Source organism: Podarcis cretensis, assembly GCF_951804945.1.
Source record: "Podarcis cretensis genome assembly, chromosome: 7".
NCBI classification, from domain to species: domain Eukaryota; kingdom Metazoa; phylum Chordata; class Lepidosauria; order Squamata; family Lacertidae; genus Podarcis; species Podarcis cretensis.
This window is the reverse complement of record NC_137176.1, coordinates 26,126,870-26,145,015: the sequence shown is the minus strand read 5'-3', so window position 1 is coordinate 26,145,015 and position 18,146 is coordinate 26,126,870. Positions and strand designations below refer to the sequence as shown.

The following is an 18,146-nucleotide window of genomic DNA, read 5'->3' as shown; positions in this document are numbered from 1 at the left end:
GGAAGAAAAGGAGACTTATTTCCCCTCCCTACGACCATCATCAACCCACCCCCCTCTCCTTCGCCCCGGGTCCTTTCCATTTATTTAATTTTTTGGCCCTCTTGAGTGGGGGAGGGGAAAGCAGCAAACTTTAACGGGACCCCGAAGTTTTCGTCCGCTTGCTCGCTTGCTTGCTCCCTTTTCGGGGGAGGAAGCGGGGCGGAAAGGAAAGATCCTGGTCGCCTCTTCTGGTTTATACTTTTTTGGCTCTGGAGCTGCGGAGGGGTGGAGGGGGGAAAGCAAAGGCGGAGGCGGCGGAGGAGGAGGAGGCGGCGGAGGAGGAGGCGGAGGAGGCCAGTCTGCTGCTGTTGCTGAAGCTGCTGCCGCTTGGTCCGGCTGGCTGGCTGGCAGGGAGGCCATGCAGGCGCGCTACTCGGTCTCCAGCCCCAACTCGCTGGGAGTGGTGCCATACCTGGGCGGCGAGCAGAGCTACTACCGCGCGGCGGCCGGAGGGGGCTACGCGGCCATGCCGGCCCCGATGAGCATGTACTCTCCGCACCCGGCGGCCCACGAGCAGTACCCGGGCGCCGGCGGAGGAGGAGGAAGCGGAGGCGGTGGTGGAGGCGGCATGGGCAGGCCGTACGGCCCTTACCCGCCTCCGCCGCAGCCCAAGGACTTGGTGAAGCCTCCGTACAGCTACATCGCTCTCATCACCATGGCTATCCAGAACGCGCCGGATAAGAAGATCACGCTGAACGGCATCTACCAGTTCATCATGGAGCGCTTCCCCTTCTACCGGGACAACAAGCAAGGCTGGCAGAACTCCATCCGCCACAACCTGTCGCTCAACGAGTGCTTCGTCAAGGTGCCCCGGGACGACAAGAAGCCCGGCAAGGGGAGCTACTGGACCCTGGACCCGGACTCGTACAACATGTTCGAGAACGGCTCGTTCCTGCGCCGACGGAGGCGCTTCAAGAAGAAAGACGCCGTCAAGGACAAGGAGGAGAAGGAGCGCCTCCATAGCAAGGAGCAGACGCAGCAGCAGCAGCAGCCGTCGACTCGACAGCAGCACCAGCAAGACGGAGGTGGGCAGCAGCAGCAGGCGCCTCCGGTGAGGCTGCAGGACATCAAGACGGAGAACGGCTCGACGTCGCCCCCTCGAGCGCTGTCCCCGCTGGGAGGCGCGCCCGTGGCCAAGATCGAGAGCCCCGGGAGCTCCAGCGCCAGCAGCCTCTCCAGCGGAGCGGGGAGCCCGCATGGCGGCGGCGGCGGCGGCAGAGCGCTGGGCTTGGACCCCCCGACGGCCGCCGCCGAAGCGCCTCCCAGCCAGCACCCGCACGCCCACCACCCGCACCACCACTCTCACCCGCACGCCCATCATCACCATCACCACCACCCGCATCTCCACCACCCGCCGCCGCCCCATCACCACCCCGGAGGGCCCCCCGGGGGGGCGGGCGCCGGCGGCTTCAGCGTGGACAACATCATCATGACCTCCCTGCGCGCTTCCCCGGGGCAGGGCGCCGGGGAGCTCTTGGCTTTGCCCCCCACGGCCGGCACCGCAGCCCCGCCGTCGTCGTCGTCGTCGTCCAGCCCCTCGAGCGCCTCGACGTCGCGGACCTCGGCGCTGCCGCCGCCTTCGCTGGCGCTCAGCAGCTGCTATTCGCCGGCTGCGGCTGCGCAGAGCGCGCTCTACAGCGCCCCCTGCAGCCAGGGCGTCAACACGACGGGCAGCAGCGCCATCACGCAAGCCGGCGGCGGCGGCGGCGGCGGCGCCAATAGTTATCACTGCAACCTGCAGGCCATGAGCCTCTACGCGGCCGCTGCTGCCGCGGCTGCCGCAGCTGCCGGGGGCGGCGGAGAAAGAGGCGGCGGAGGCCACCTGAGCGGCAGCCCGGTGGAGCAGGACCCCCTTCCCGAGTACAGCCTGGCGGCGAGCAGCAGCAGCAGCGCCTCTTCCCTCAGCCTGAGCCCTCAGGAGGGGCACCCGCAAGGCGGCGGCGGCGGCGGCGGCCGCCTGGCTTCGTGGTACCTCAACCAGGCCACGGCGGTGGGCGAGCTGGCCCATTTGGCGCCCGCCTCAGCTGCGGCGGCGGCGGCGGCTGCGGCCGCTGCGGCCGCCGCTGCCGCCGCCTCGTCGTCCCCGTCGCCGTCGCCGTCGGGCTACCCGGTGCAGCAGCAGAACTTCCACGCCGTGAGGGAGATGTTCGAGTCGTCGCAGCGCCTGGGCCTGAGCAACTCGCCCGTCAACGGCAACGCGGCGGCGGCGGCGGCGGCCGCCAGCAGCTGCCAAATGGCCTTCCCCGGCAGCCAGCCGCTCTACCGGCCCTCGGGCGCCTTCGTCTACGACTGCAGCAAGTTCTGACCGAGGAGAGCGGCGAGGGGAGAAGCCGGCCCTCAGCCGCCGCCGCCGCCGCCGCGCTCTGAGGGGACGCTGGAGAAGCCGTGTTTCCACTGTAAACACAAACCCACAAACCCGGCGCTCGGCGCTCCCGAAGCCCGCGCAAAACCTCCACAGACTCTTACCCCAAGACAGCCTTTTATTAACTAAGGACATGGTTTGTTAAAGGACAGTGTTACTCCAAATAACACGTAAGTTTGTGCTTTTCTTCCTTGCCTTAAGAACAACCCTCCCCGCACCCAGAAAGAGAGGGTGCCTTCTTCCCTCGCCTCCCTCTGCCAGAGGCTCTGCCGGCCGCGTTGTGTGGCTCCCACCCCGCGCGCCCTTTTGCGCCAGCCTTATTGGCTGCTGGTCCGGCGCTTGGTTGGGCGCCGGCGACTGAGCGCGCGGGAAATGCCAGCCAACCAGCGGCGAGAGTCTGGCGGGGATAAGTCAGCGGCTCCCTCGAATTCCACGGGGTGGTGTGGATCGCAGCCCTCAATGAAGGCGCAATCCGGGTTCGCTCAAGCCCATGCGAGGTTCGCCCCTGGTTTGCAAGCGACGCCGCCTTAGAAAGCCCCTTCCTTTCCTCTCCCCTGCAAGGACTCCTTTATACGCAAGGATTTGTTTCGAAAATGTAAATGGATGCATAGTAATTTATTTTTAAATCTGTAGTTGGATCTTTTGGACCAAACACCAGAAAGTGTTCTTTTTACCCCACCCCCTCAATGCTTTCAGAAAGGTTGACTTTAAAGTAACGTTAAACATTGATTTTTGTTTTGTTTTGTTTTCATTTATATATATAAATGGGAAGCTGTATTAATCTTATTTTATCCTTTATCATTTTTTCCTTTTTTTTTGTTGGAGATACCCTGAAGTTACTGCCTTGCTTGTTTATTAATAAATTACCATTCAGTTGGACTGAGACCATATACGTCTGGATATATTAACCCCACTTTTTAAAGGAAAAAATTAAAAATCCTACAGCTGAAATGTTGATGGTAGAATTACTTTCTTCCAGTGTGGGCTAAGTGAAAAATACATTTTTTAAAAAAAATGTTTCTTGGGTAACTCGCTCCCATCAACCGGTTAAACCAAAAATAACAGAATTTAAGCTTCTGGTTAGTCCTAAACTTGTAAATAAATATCATTTATGTCAATCGATTTTTAAAAATCTATGTTGGGTGTGTGGGCTTGGATGCGGCTGGAATCGACTTAAAAACAAATGTTGATTCCACTGGCTGTTGCTCAGGTTGCTGCTGCTGCTGCTGTTACTTATGAGTTCTGACTATTATGGTTATTAATCTTAGCGAATAGGTGGAAAATGTAAGCCACCAAGCCATCACTGTTGCGAGGCAGCAGATGCAGAGGGCTTGAGCTATTTGACAAATATTGGAGCTTAGAAATGTATCCGCGGAAGGCCCATGGCCGTAATCTGTCCCATATCAAGAGGAAGGCGTTAAAGAAGTCGCAGGAGGTCCTGATCTTCATTTGCAAATTAATGCGAGCTTTTATGAAAAAAGTGACATTTATGCAAGTGCAGGTTTCTGAATTTTCTAAATATAGGCAGCTATATTTTATAGAATAGTAATAAGATCCTTAAAACCCTTTCTTCCAATGTGAACTAATAGGGGAGGGGGGGCTGCTCAATTCTCTCCCCCGAACATGTTTCTTGGGCAACTCGTTCCACAAACCATGGCGTCCTGGATTTGTTTCGCCTTCGCTCATTATTCTAGACAGGTCGCTAGTTCTTAAATATTTTTTGCTGCTTTCCCAGGGAGCGATTCTATATACACAAAGAACTGAGAAGGAAAACTAGTCTCCCTTCCTCATTGTTACCTAGTGTTGGAGTCATTTTCCCTCTCTCTCTTACGCACACAAACACACTTTAAGCAGAAGAAACCGCCTTTGCGGATGGCTGCTAATAGCAACGGGTGATGTTTTGGTCAAATGTAGAAACTCGCCTTCAGGTCATCTCTCAGTGAGGTTTGCAAGGAATGGAGGAAACACCTTTGCCCACTTCGTGAATAACCCAACAAAATGCAATTTAGCCTTTTATCTGCGAAGGATCGGCCGCACTGTCAGAGGCGAGGCGAGGCGAGGCTCTCTTTCTGGGGAGCCTCCGGTGAGCATTTTTCAAGAGAATGCAGCTCCTATCAGGCGCTCTTATCGGAGGCAACACTTGGCAGTAATTGCTCCCGGGTTGTTAAAGGCCGCAAACAGTAAATAAATCCAGGCTAATTTAATTAAAACCTGAACAGGCGCCTTCTCATCTTAGTCGTGCTTCCAGAATAGCAAGCAAGCAAGAGCTCAGAAACTTGGGGACGGATTTTCCTCGCTTTTTAGTGCATTTCCCTATCGGAATTAATCTCACGCAATTGCACTCTTGTCATCTTGTTTGTGTGTTTGTGAATTGGGCATTTGCTTCCTTTTTCAAAGCGCTTCGAATTGTGAGACGTAGACCCGGACTGAGGGTGACGCTGTGCGGATTTATCCTATGTATGTGGCTTGTTTGAAAGTAGGAGTCCTACTGAGCGCAATGGCATTTACTCTCAGGAAAGCGTTTGCAACCTCGGAATTGCACCCTCGGAACGATTCTCCCCTCCTTTATTTGCGAAGAGCACTTTGGAAATGCGGCAAAATACCTTAATTATTAGTAGTTCAGCTGCTAGTCTATATAGCTTGGACTTGAATTTAAACCACAGTCCGATCTGCAATTCAGTTAACCTAAAGTGATTAAATATGTGAGGACTCGGGAGTAAAGAAGTTAAAATTAGCAGGCCTACCTAGAATATGAAATCGGCCTAACCTCAAAATACTTGATTTTAACCGTGTTAGGGATGGAGTTGTGACTCTTTTTAAGGCACCTACTTGCTACATTCCATTGAACTCAATGGTCCTGAGTGAGCCTGCTGAAGTTTGCTTTGGCGCACAGCTTGCGATATGGCCTTAACTGATCTGGCCTTAGCAAGACTAGCGATTCCCGATTCAAAGAGAGCTCCAGGAAAGTAGCAGGATCGCTTTCGATTTGATTTTTTTATACAGTATTTCGGAATAGATTCGTATAGATGAGCTTTTGTACGTTTTGTGCTTAACACATCCAGTTCTATCTAACAAACCAGAGCATGTGGCTAGTTGAAGTTGGCTCTCCGAAAGCGAAACGAACCATGGAAAACGTTTTGAAAGCCCCATTCAATCCAGTGGGAGAGAATCGGCCTGGCTTTGTGCTTCACTCTCCCACTGAAATCAGACTGCAGCGCTCATGGGCATTTATAATTTTGGCTGACTCTCGCGCGCTCTTTGTGTTTTGTACATATAAGGAGCCAGGGAGAAAGGAAGGGAATAATCGGAGGTGGGCAACCTCGTGTGTTGTCACAATCCCTTCAGTTTATTAGCTGTGTCTTTTCAGAGCTGGGGTGGGGAAGCCAGGTTGAGGAACCTCAGAGGTGGTCCCACCACGTTCAACTGAGGCGTCGGTGTGCAAGCCATCAATGGGAGACACTCTTGGTTTCAGTGAGCTCATAAACGGGGAATTTACGAACTGTGCTTATGGCGGGCTTATTCCTTAGGTCCTTTCTTTCCAACCCCCCCCCCCTCCACCCCAATGTCCTTTGTGAGAGAAGACAGAGTGGCGGGGAGGAGAGTCTTTCTTCGGATGATGTTTGTTTGCTGATCGCCTCGATTTCCACTGGCGAAAGCTACTTCCTGCCTTCCCAGTAGTCCGCAGCCAGATGGGATCAGAGGACCCCATTTGCAGGAGCAGAGGCCACGACAAAATACATAGATTTGGGGGCAAACGGCGTAGGAAGAAGAACTGGGTTTCAGTGCGTGCCACAAAGCCAGCCAGCCGATTAAGACACCCACCCATCCCCCTTTTAAGGCGGAGAGTCGACATCCTACGACCACCTACTCCGAAGCGAATCTCCCTAAAATCGGTGAGACTTACTCTCACGTAAAATGGTTGGGCTGCAGTCCGGGTGAAGTGTGGCCAAGACTAAGTCTTTTAGTCCTTTCCCCTTTTTAATTCTTAAGAAACACGCAGACCCCTTTCCAGGGAAATGAGAGCGAGGCATCTTTGATCCCAACTAGGCATAGCTGTCAACTTTTCCCTTTTCTTGCGAGGAATCCTATTCGGAATAAGGGAATTTCCCTTTAAAAAAGGGAAAAGTTGACAGCTATGCATGGAATCAGCATGGCCCATAACATTTACTTGGGGTGGTGAAGACCCCTTTAAAGACAGTATAGTCTACTCACAGGTAAAAATGTATAAAGTGGGGTGGAGGAAGCTGCGTTGCTGCAATATCTGAACAAAGTTTCCAGGAATGAGAAGCAAAGAGCCTTTTGAACCCTTGCGACTAAGTCTTAAACCCCTGGGGCTTGTAGGCGTCACTCTTCGGTTGCTTTAAGAGCTGGCTAGTTTGCCCTCAGATAACTTTTTCTCTTTTAAAAAAGGAATATAGATGGAAGTCTGTCCCCGTTGATGTGAACAGAAGTTGTTCCCCGTAAGGACCAGCCCTCTAAAGCTATATCCACCAGACTGTGAAATTGTGGTCTCTTTCTTCGTCATTTCTATGTGCATTAGGGTGATAGTATCCAGCGGCTACAGCTCCCAGGGAGTTGACAGGAGATGACATGAGGTCAGGATCCGGATTGCAGTCTGACCCAACCAGCGCGCAGGGAAGCCTTTCTTTAGACAAAAGAGGCCACTCAGTTGCGCTCTTGTTTCACCACTCGCCTGCTCCCAAGCTGTTCGTTACTCGCTGTTTACTCCTTGGTTGCCACCTTTTGTTTTGTTTTGAAGGCACACGTGTGAGGAGGAGGAGGAGGAGGAGGAGGAGGAGGGAAACCCGCCAGCTACAGGTGGATCGGCAGACGGGCCCTGTCACTCCCCCGGCACTCCCTCCCAGACCCCCAGCCAGCGAACAGCAGAGAGATCGATGCTTTCGGAAAGGGAGACGAGGAGGGGTTTCTAGAAACCTGCCTCGCGTGTTGGACGTCCAGGCTCTCCTAAGAAGGAGGCCTTGGAAGAGATAGAGGTAGGCGAGGAAAGGATGGAGACGGCAGGAAGGTCAGGGAATTGCTCGCCTTCATATACTCAGGCCAAGCAACTGAGCCTGGCGCGCAGGTGAGCCTGGCTCAGGCTGAAGCCCCTCTCTTGCTCCAGAGGAGTGCCACCGAGGGACTTGGGCTTCCTGATGGCTGCCCATGAATAGAGCCTTTGTGCTGGCGTCTCCTTGACGCAGTCCAGGCCTCCCTACCTCCACTCCTCGCCCTGCTGGCCTGCACGTGGTCCCGGGAGAATGAAACGCGGCCGGCCGCCCCCCGAATTTTTACGCACCAAATGGCGGCGAGGGGGAGCTCCGAGGCCCGTAGCTAGACAGTGAATCACGGTAAATTGGGACCGGCTCCAGCAGGCTGTGGGGGAGTGAAGGGAGCTGCCGCTACTCCAGCTTCTAGGCCTCTCCCACTGCCTGGCCTGATGGGGCTGGAAGATACCTAACTGTGCTCTTGATAGCATTTACTACTCCTCGCCCTCTAGCTGAGCAGCGTGGGGGGGGGGGGGAGAGAGATCAAGCGATCCGCAGCCCTCTGAACACCCGAAGGACTGCATCTCAACCGGTTGTGAATCCAGGCCTTAGATGCTGTCGTCCCACGCTGCAAAATGGAGTGGGTTATGTATCGAAGAGAAAAGCGTGCGAGGTCCAGCGCATACTTCAGGATGCTTGTCAAAGGCTGCGACGCACGCAAAGCAGGTTTGCTTGGATGCGAGTGCCTTTGACGCCCGTGGGGCTTGGTTCCAGGTAGATGCGTGACAACTTTTGGGGTAGAAGAGAAATCATTGTACTGATCTTCCTGGCCTGGGATGTTATGTCTATCTAGAATCTAGAGATAAAGGGAGAGGTAGATAATTTTAAACTGCATGTAAACAGTTCATCTAACTTTTTGTAGAGGCTTATTTTATGTCAAAGGAAATTGGTCAGAGAAGGGATGTGCGTGGGTACAGCGTGGGAGTTGCCCTAGTTTCACTGCACCCATTCACCATCCACGTAAGCCAAAGGTTCCTGACACGAATGTAATTTAGCGCCTTAAAAACAAAAAACAAAAAAACAAGGCAAATCCTACAGATTAACTAGATTGCGTATAGAGCTGCGCAAACGGCAACGTCAGTTCAGACGACACTGGGTATGGAAAGTTTGAACGTCTAACTTCTGAACCGCGGGCTACGATCCATCCTCCTGCTTATGCAGAAGCTTCAGCTGTACAGAAATTGGTGGCGCAGGATGCTTACATAATCTCCCCTCTCTTTGAATTAATGGGCGGTGGGGGTGTTCCCCTATGAAGAAAAGAAATCGATCATGTTCAGGTTTTGTTCATGTCGACAATGTTTGGAGTTATTCCGTATGAGGAATCCGAATCTGACTTAGGGTACAGTCCTAATGCACGTTTACCTAGGAGTAAGCTCCACTGAACTCAGTGGAACATATTTCCGGGTAAACATGCCTAGATTTGAGGTGTACACCCGATTTTAAATCTGTTGAATTCAGATTGAAATTAGATCTTTTATTTATGCTGACTCCAGGCGCTTCTTCTCCATTGTGATTTGCAACTGGGGAAACTCTGCAACTGTGAATGTTTTAGTCCTTTGTGATCTGTCTGCTAAGTCCAAATGCGGACTGAATAGAAAACTTGTGCCTCTGCCAAATGAAGGCCGCAATCCTAAACCCGCTTACTTAGAAGCAAGCCCCACCGAAATCAGCTGAACTCTATGACCTACTAAATTGTCTAGGTCCTAAAATAGGTAAAGCTTTTGTAAAATTAGTTTTGTTCACAAAAATCTAAGGAGCTCAGGATTTTGCTCGGAATGCTGTTTACTTACAGATACTTTGAAATACTGTATATGTTTTATTAATACAAAAAGACGTTCCTAGCTTTTCTATCCAGGAAAAAAATATATTTTTAGATTTCCTCATGAGAAGCCTGATAACATCTCCCCCCTCCAGTGCTTGAATTCACAGGCTTCCTATGTTGAAAGAGCGCTGGGGCTTTCCATCGGGTTCCTTCCTTTGGTCATGTTAACTCTCACCAAAAAGCGCCTCTTCCCCTCCTCTCCCGGGCCTGTGGGATTTAATATAATCTTTTATCAGGCGCTGCAAGAGAAATATCGATACTGCCAGCGATGCATCCTTATACGGGGTCACATTCAGCTGAAATTTGGCTCGATTAGAATTATTACATGGCAAATTGTCAAAATAACATTTATCACGTGAACACGAACCGCAACAGATACAGTTTAGTTACCTGGTTAGCTAGCATTCATTGCACAGCTGTGGGCCACACAGAGAGTACATCTGCTCTGTGCATCCATAATATTATATAAAATATTTAAAGTATTTTGATAGTCTCCTAGCCCCCTTTAACTCGGCAGTAATGTTTTATCCAGCCCATTTGTCTCAACTTTTGAAATAGGTACCAAAGCTCTCTTGTTTCTCCCTGAAACACTGATCAGTGCCAGTCTCAAACACCCAGCCACCACACCGCTCCTCTCTTTTATAATCCTACTGTGGGGCATTGTCGTTGTTGCTCTTTTTCTTATTTCTTTCTCTCTCCCACCCCCCTCAATAAATCCAACTATTTGTGTGGGGTTTTGTTACATCGTTTTCCATATTCGAGGAAGTTTGCCGGTTCTTTTTGGGGGTTACTCAGAGATCTTCCTCCAAGCCTGTTGTACAGTCTTCTTCTTCACACACCCCAGACTTTTGCTAAAGATGATCATATGCTGGTCCTACTGCTTATTGGGAATTAAGCCCACCCCCCGCACCCCCCAGTTGAATGGGCCAGGCTCCCAATGAAGTGTGGGGAGGATTTCAGCACGAGATGTAAAGAGGATAGATTGGAACAAAGCTCACGCCTGGGTTGATTTTGCACCAGGCCCACTGGAAACGACGACGGATTTCACCTCCCTCCCACCTTCTCCCCCCCTAGGCTGGAAGTGTCGTCCTATCCCTAAAATCAGGCCAAGCCGAAAAGGGAATCCGATTTAATCAGAGCAGTGGGCCGAAGGGGAGGCGGGGAGCAAGCGAAAGGATGTCCACCATCCGTGTCCTTCCAGAGGAGCAGCCTAATGGGCGATTGTGTTTTATTTTAATTAACCGGCGTCTCATTTAACGAAACAATCGCCAAATGCCTCCAGTGGGAGGAAGAGGCGTTAAGTTCACCGAGAAGGAAACCATGTGTAGGGAGATCCGCGATGCGCTTGAAATAGCCCGGCTTCTGCAGTAACCAGGAACTAGCAGGGCCTGCCTTGCAAGCCGTCCGGAGGGTCTTTCTTACCCTGTACAGGAGACGCAAAACCCCCAGCAAGAGAAGAAGGTGGAGGAGAAAGGCAGCGATTTCCCCCCCCCCCAACACCCCGGAACTGGAGGGGTGGGGATGGGGGATGTGTGGAAAGGGAACGACCCCCCCCACCCACCCAGAGAAAGGGCAGGCTCGCATTTTTTACAGCCTTGATACCTGGGAGTGGTAAGGAGAGGAAAAGGGGTTGTCTGGGAATGGCTCATTAGGCATGACAAATGTATAGAAGAGATCAACACCCGGCACTCTTCCGCCGGCCCCCATCCCATACACTCTTAACCGAGCGCAAGTCTAAAGGATGTAAGCTTGCTTAGGATCGCATCCTCAGAAGTGACTGGGCAGAAACTCCCGTTAAGAGTCTGGCATGCAGAACCAGTGAAGGAAAAGCGCCCTGCGCTGCAGCCTTTTCACAAAGGCTTGGTGGGAACGACCACGCTCGTTCCTCTACCGATCCGGGATAGAAGACTACCTCCACAAACTAGCCCATTGCAGACTGTTCAAACCGCTTGTACTTATTTGCCCCTGGCGTTGTTTGGTTGCTGTCCACACCCCCACACCCCCTTTTATTTTTGTTTTGCTTTTCGAATGCCTCTCCAAGCCAAGTAGTTAATCCGAAAAGAAAGCAGAAACCAAAACCCGAAGGTAGGTGGTCCGCTTCAACACATTACACCCCGCACTGGCCCTAAACAAAAAACCCCAAACCCATATGGATCCCGCCGACAAGACCCGCGAGTCCTTTGCCACATCCATAGAGCAGGTCGGGCGAGGCAGGCGTCGGAGGGGAGGCCTGCTGTACAAGAGGGGCCGTCGCAGCGGGGCCCGGAGCTCTGAAAAACCCTGTCCTCGAAAAGCAACAGTGAGCTTGAGATCACACTATATACTTGCTTTGGCTTTTAAATCAAAGCGGTGGTCGTCGTAGTTAAATCACCTCGGAATTCTTCAGCGCTTTTCTTACAAAGAAAGAAACACCTAGCGGCTCTCAAGGGCGGGGGGCGGCAGACGCCTATTTGGCACCCAAATCGAATCCCATTTGGAGTCGGCCGGTCACTCCCGCGGAGTTTTGGCCGCCTTGTAAGGGAATTCGGGGCAGAAGCGGAAGCCTGGGCCTGGGTCTTTGTTCTGCAGCTTTCCAGACATTTTCTGACACACACCTCCTCTTTCTTTTGCTCTCTTGGGTTACTTAAAGAAGCCTATCTGTCCGCCCCACAACCTGCGCCCCACCGTTGGTCGTTTTATTTTCGTTTATGTTTTCTTGGCTGCTGCTGCTGCTCCCCCCCTTCTCTTCTCTCTTTTTCTTCCCGTGACCGACTTCCAATTTAGTAGCATATTGAGCATATTATATATGGGGCGGGGGGCGCGCGGAGGCCGCTGTAATTCCAACCCGAATGTATATATATGAGGAGAGAAGGAGAGAGCCTGAGAACGGGCCGCGCTTGCCCAGGCGACCTCCAAACCAGATCGGCCGGAGCCCCCAAACCCGAGACTCCCGAGCGCCTTAATCGCTTTGTTGACAGAAGCCTCCGTTTCCTCCGAAGGCGCGCACTGGGAAGCAAATTCCGTGTGCATTTCAGCGGAACTTGAACGCCTTCCAAGAGAGCCTTTTTGGGGGTGGGTCGGGGGGGGATGGAAATAAAAAGGGGGCACACGGTGGCGCGCGCGCAGCACACACCACCTTCTGAAATCAATGTGACTTTGTTCCACCCCGCGCGTTTTCGGATCGATTTATTAGGGCAGGAACTGGACTCGCCGGGCCACTTGGGGTGTGTGGACTGGCGGGGGTGCTGCTCTGTCTTCGCTAACAGTTTGGCCTTTGATTTAAAACCAGGGACCCGCTTGATCCGGTGCCAGCAAGGAAAGACGCAGAAGCCTGGAGCGCCCCTGGATTGGCTTTTGTGTGTGGAGGGAGTCCCCCAAAGTGTCTCGGAGCTTCCTCCTCCTGCCCTCTGCCCCCCACAAACCAGCCTTCGATTTACCTATCAAGTATTTCACCTTATTACAGAGAATAGATTAGGGGGGTAGGGAAACAGTTCTGAATTAAAAAACAAACCAAACCAGTAGCTTTATTCCCTGCATATTGGAGACTATGTTGTTTTTGCTGTTGTTGTTTCTGCAAAGTTTCTGCTGCCGTAAATGGGGTGCGCCCTGGCAGGAAAGACAGAAAAAGGGAGGCAGATCAGCCAGGGTTTTCTGACCGCCGGTGGGTCTTTCGATGAGAATGGAGGGTCCAGCGCTCTTTTTCCTTCCTTTCTTTCCCCTAAATAAACAGATCTGAGTCGACCTGGGTGGGCAGAAGGGAACAATTTGTGAGCCAAGGAGGAGCCTTACCTGCAGGAGACTTTCACCTGACCTCTTGCTGGAGAGGTTGGGGGTAAGCGGGGGGGGGGGTGAGCGGGTGGGCGGAGAATTCAGACTCCATATATTACAAGCCCGAGGAAAATCCAGCTCAATTTCGCTCGACCTTTTTTCCCCTTTTCCTCAAATAGAGAAAATTCTCCCTCTTCTCGCCCCCCTCTGCCGCCCTGCCCCCATCACCCCTGGGAGAAGGCAGGAAAACCAACACATTTGGAGCTATTAACTCTTCAGAGAGCTGAGAGGCGAACTGGATGCCTCTTGCCTGCCGCTCTCAGAACTGTGCCTGCCCTTAAAACAAGCAAGAATAAGCGTGGATCAGAAGCGCAAAGTATGCCATGATCACTAGGCAAGGAGACCTTTTAATGAATTTCTACTTTTAAAATTATTTGCGCGTCAGAAAATGCCCAAGGAAGAGACCCCTAAAATCACCGGGAGCAAGCAAGCGCCATTTCAATTCAGGAGGTGCCAGAGTGCTTATTTTATTGGATAAAAATGCTTTCAGAGCGGTGCTTTGATAAAGCATAGAATGCAATGCGATAATTATTAAAAAGCAATGCTCAGTGTATCAATGCCCGCTCGTCAAGGAAAGACCCCCTTTCTAAATGTTATTTAAAGCTACGGTCTTAAACACACTTTCTAGATGATAGATCTTGACTTTTTTATCTATTAAAAAAAGTCAAGAGAAAGGCGCGCTACTCTTTCTGTTGTTTGCCCCGAAGTGGGCTCTAATTTGAGGGGCTCGGCGTAGCTCTCAAGCCAAATGTCAACTTAGGAGGGAGCGAGCATTAAGAAAAGGGCGGCGGAGAGGGCAGGACGAGACGGAAAGAGGGAACAACCGTCGGGCAGAAGCAGCTCTGAGAAAGAACTGCGCACTCTTTCTGTGGGATTATTAAGCCGCGAAAACGTGCAAGGTCTAAACTCTCTCTCTCTCTCTCTCATTTAGAAGGTTTTAAAACCAATTTCGTAGAAGGCATCTGCAAAAACCACACCGCCATTCCCCTCCCCAAAACACCCCTTCCAAAACAGCCGTGGATTGCCAAGGAAAGCGGTGAGGCGCGCGAAGCAGGGAAGGCTCCTTTCGAGTAGACTTGGGGAAAGGGCTTCCTTCATTCGCCCTCTGCACATCCCGCGCTGTACCTCTCTCTCGTTTTGTTTTGCTTCCTCGAGCCTGTCAAAACTCGGCCGTGTTTGCCTGTTTCTGGAGTTTGTTGTGTCTGGAGGCAAATGACCCGCCCCTGGGAGCAGGGAATGTCATCCCTCCGGCGAACATCTCGCACGACCTGCTCGGGGATTATGATGAGGAACCCTCGCTACAGCAGCAGTTCCAAGCAGAAACCATCTAACGATTCCCCACGTCCTCATGCGTCGTCGGGGGACGCGGGGGAGGGGGATCGAAGACAGCCCGGCTCCCTCTTCCCTCCGCTGGCCTCTGCGCACAGACAAAGGCAAGGCGGGCATGACCACCCATTCACCGGACGCTCACAGCAATGGCTGGATTCCTCTGGAGTAAATAGGGGGACGTGTGTTCGGATGCTGCTCCGCTCCGCTTTGGAGCGTTAAAGAGACGCGTCTAGGCCTCTTTGGAGCGGGTTATCTGCGCAGTGCCGGGTCTCAGCCCTTAACAAGCAAGTCCTCGGTTTTCCACAGGGCCTGCCTTCCAGCTGAGTTTTCCACTCAGGGGCGGAGCGGCACTGGCCTTTTCGAAGGACGCTGATCCGTCCTTCTCCCATCGCCTAGGTCGATCTCATACCTCCCCAAATCCATCCGTCTCAGCCGTCCGTCTTGGGGGCCTTCGGGCTCCTTTCTAATCACCTATTAGTTTCAGTTTAGGGCTGGGGGCGAGCGGGCAGGGATCATATATCACCCTTTAATTGATACGGCAAGTCTCCCCTATGCAGCTGACCCAGAGCTCTTTTCCAGCCAAGGCAGAGAGGTAATCTTAGAGGGTAACCAGGGTCTCCGTGTCTCTCTGCAAAAGAGAGAGATAGAGAGATCGCCAGGCGAGAACCAAGAGGAAATTGTCACTGGTTCGCCAGTGTGTTTATCACATTATAGCTTTTCTCTTCGACAACAGGAGAAGGGACGCTGAGAAGATGCTGCGTAAGATTGGTGTCTCGGGCTGCGCTCGGGGCTGACACGGCCAGCTTCTGTCCTCCCTGTCCACTACCTTTTCAGTCACCGGTTAGAGACCCAGGCCTGGCCCAAAGAGCCGCTCGCGGTTTCTGGAGCGCTCCAAACAAGTAACTGAAGGGAGGAAGAGGCTTCACACCCGGAGAGCAACCTGAGCAGCGAGGCTGGGAAGAACTGGCTGAGATGTCTGGAATGCCAGCCGCGTTGAGACTGGGCTGTGGGTGCGGGATATGCAAGGGGAAACGCCGGGCAGTTGCAGGCGCCCGCTTGCTGAACCTTGATCCTTGCAAAGCGCCACTCTCCACCCTCTCCACCCTGTTGCGCACAGGAAAGCAGGAAAGCACCAGGGGCCCAAACTGCGGCTCATTTCTGGGTTTCAGACACCCTCTTGTCCCCACTCCGTGGTGCCAGAGACTGGCCACCGCCACCAGCTCTCCCACACGCCCCCTCGGGCCCACTTCCCCTTGGAAGTGTGCGACTGAGAGAGATCGAGCCCACGGCTTCTTTTCCTACTTCGAGGCCCGGTGTGATCTTTTTCTTAGGGGAAGAAGGACGGGTAGGCTTGATGGTCACATACATAAAGAGGGCAACGACATATCGCAGCCGCGCCAGGAGCCCATTTTAGGAAACAAAACGCAGCTCCGTCCTGTTTTCCTGCTTTTTTCCGTCAACCTGCACGCGGCAGAGCTGACGGGATGAGCTGGAAGACGCGGGCTGCATGGTCTCTTCTGGTGGGACTTGCCGGTTATTATATAGCCAGCGTCTGAAACAAATCATTCTGCAGTGAAGATGCGAGATGTGCGCATTCCTTGTCGGAAGGAGGATCCCACTGGGCCTTGACAAGGAATGCGAGCTGGCCAAGCAGACCTCCCTCCTCTTCCACCCTCCACAGCAATAAAGCAGTCACCTGCCACGATGAATGTCAACATGCCAGAGGAGTGATATTGCAGATGGGATGCCAGGACTGGAGTCGTCCGGCGCGGCGGCGGGTGGGGAGAAGACGGCCGCATGACCCCCCCCCCCAAATAATAATGAATCCAGAAGGCCCAGCCCCTGTCCACTTCACCAACTCTTTCCAGAACTTGGGAGGTAAGTCATGCGAGAGAAAAAAAAAAGGGGGGGAGGTCTCCAGCTCCCCATCTTCTCATAATCATCAGGTAGTTTACTTTTCATTAACCCACACGACCCAACTTGCGCTTGTCTCACTCAGTCAAGACTTGGGAGGTAAGTCTTACAAGGGAAAATAAAACTACATGATAATTATGATATACCAGGGCTGCTCCTTTAAATTGCTTGAACACACCCAAACACCACAAAGGAACCGCCATGCCAGGGGACCCCCTCGAAGGCGTGAAGATCAGGAGCCAGAGTTTCCATAGGATGCTTACTTAGAGTCGTAACAGGCGCAAAAAAGGTGTAAGCAAAGATAAGGAGCGCAATGCGAAAAATGTTACGCGCGCCAGCTCCCACCGAATGCAATTACGCATGATTTCAGTGGTACTCAGTTGCAAGTTTATTTTGCAAGATTTCAGTCTCGTGTCATTGAACAGTCAAAATGTAGGCTCTGTAATGGCAGTAAAAAAACAACAACAGGAATGCCTCTTCTCAGTACCGTCGCTGGCGAACCTCCTTACACCGGGTCCCCTTCCTTTCGCCAGGCTTGTCCACGCCTTGCTTTGCCCTCGCAACACTTCCTAGCCCTTTCCGCTCAGCGGCGTTAAGGCGCCACACACCGCAAACTTAAACCTTGGGGACAGCAGTTCTGTCAGGGTAATCTGTGTCTCTTGTATAGAAATTACGCTATCTCAGTAAACCTACAATGAAAGCTCAGGGTACTTTAATGGGAGTCCAAACAGCGGACGTACTTTACAAGTGATTTAAATTTGTGGCGTGCATTTCTGTGGGGATGGCGCAGGAGACCCTTCCGGTGGTTGGCGCTGGGAAGACACCACTTTCCTTGAACTGACATACCAGTTTTGCCACGGATTTTGGTGCAGCCGGAAAAACAAAGAAAACAAGCATCCCTGCACATTCCCTAATAATGGGACCAAGTCAGTCAAAATCCCTCACTCCCTTTAAATTTAAAAATAAAACATCGGAAGCCTGTGTTTTAGCTTCTTGTAGCGCAGGGCTGTACCTAACCACGATTTCTCAGCACCCCGGTCCCCTCCGGCGCGATAGAGGCCGGCGCCGGGGAGGTGTGGAAGTGTGACCTGTCCTTAAACACAGCCTGACCCTAAACACGTCGCCGTTTTCGATGGCGGTGCGGACTTCCCGAGGGCGCCTGAGCTTTCTCCCGGGACATGCTAGCCCTCGAGAGCCCCGTCTGCGTGTCGGTCTGCCGCAGACCCCTTTCGGTCAAAATCAGTCCGGGTGCGTGGTTTGGGCGCACTGGAAAAGAAAGAGCAGCGGAGGAGCGCTCTTAGCGCAAGGGCGAACAACACAAGAGAGTCACAGGCAGTGATTTCCAGGGGCTCCGCAGGCCTCGGATCTAGCTGATCATGTTGGGAAGCAGCAGTTTTACTGGGGAGAGCCAAGCGGCAGCTCAGCTCAGCTCAGCTCGCCAGCAACTGTCTGAAATCGCCCACATAACCGGCAGTGCCCGGAGCATGGCGAGGGTAGGAGAGAAGGGGCGAGAAAGGAAGCCAACTAGTCCGGACACAGGTCGGGGAGGGAGCGCAGCGGAAAGGAAAGTCACCCCTTTCCCCAGGAGGAAGACGAGCGGCCCTGGGAGAACCAGCGGCCCTTGGCGGGTTAGCAACGCGCCCCGTTGGATTCGCGCTCCCGCAGCCACTTGCCCTTCCGTGCAAGGCCTGCAGCAAAGCGCAGAAGCCAAGCGGCTGGCTGGCTCGCTCGCTCCCGAAGGTGGGAACCCTCTCCTCGGCTTGGCAAGCCCAGAGGCGGCTGGCCTCTCCTCGGCCCAACCAAACAAGAGCCCCTCTTGTTCTCCGAG

The 18,146-nt window shown here is 52.9% G+C and overlaps 1 protein-coding gene across 1 annotated transcript; it reads left to right on the top strand.

Annotated features, from left to right (window-relative positions):
* The first annotated feature begins 308 nt into the window (after nt 1-308).
* Nucleotides 309-3,352, top strand: FOXC1 (forkhead box C1). The gene has a single exon (XM_079983886.1). It carries the CDS (start codon nt 398-400, stop codon nt 2,342-2,344), a length of 1,947 nt encoding a protein of 648 aa, XP_079840012.1. The 5' UTR covers nt 309-397; the 3' UTR covers nt 2,345-3,352.
* The last annotated feature ends 14,794 nt before the right edge of the window (nt 3,353-18,146 follow it).

Bases quoted from the DNA above. Each gene is read 5' to 3' on its own strand.
- FOXC1 (XM_079983886.1), top strand. From the start codon at position 398: ATGCAGGCGCGCTACTCGGTCTCCAGCCCCAACTCGCTGGGAGTGGTG.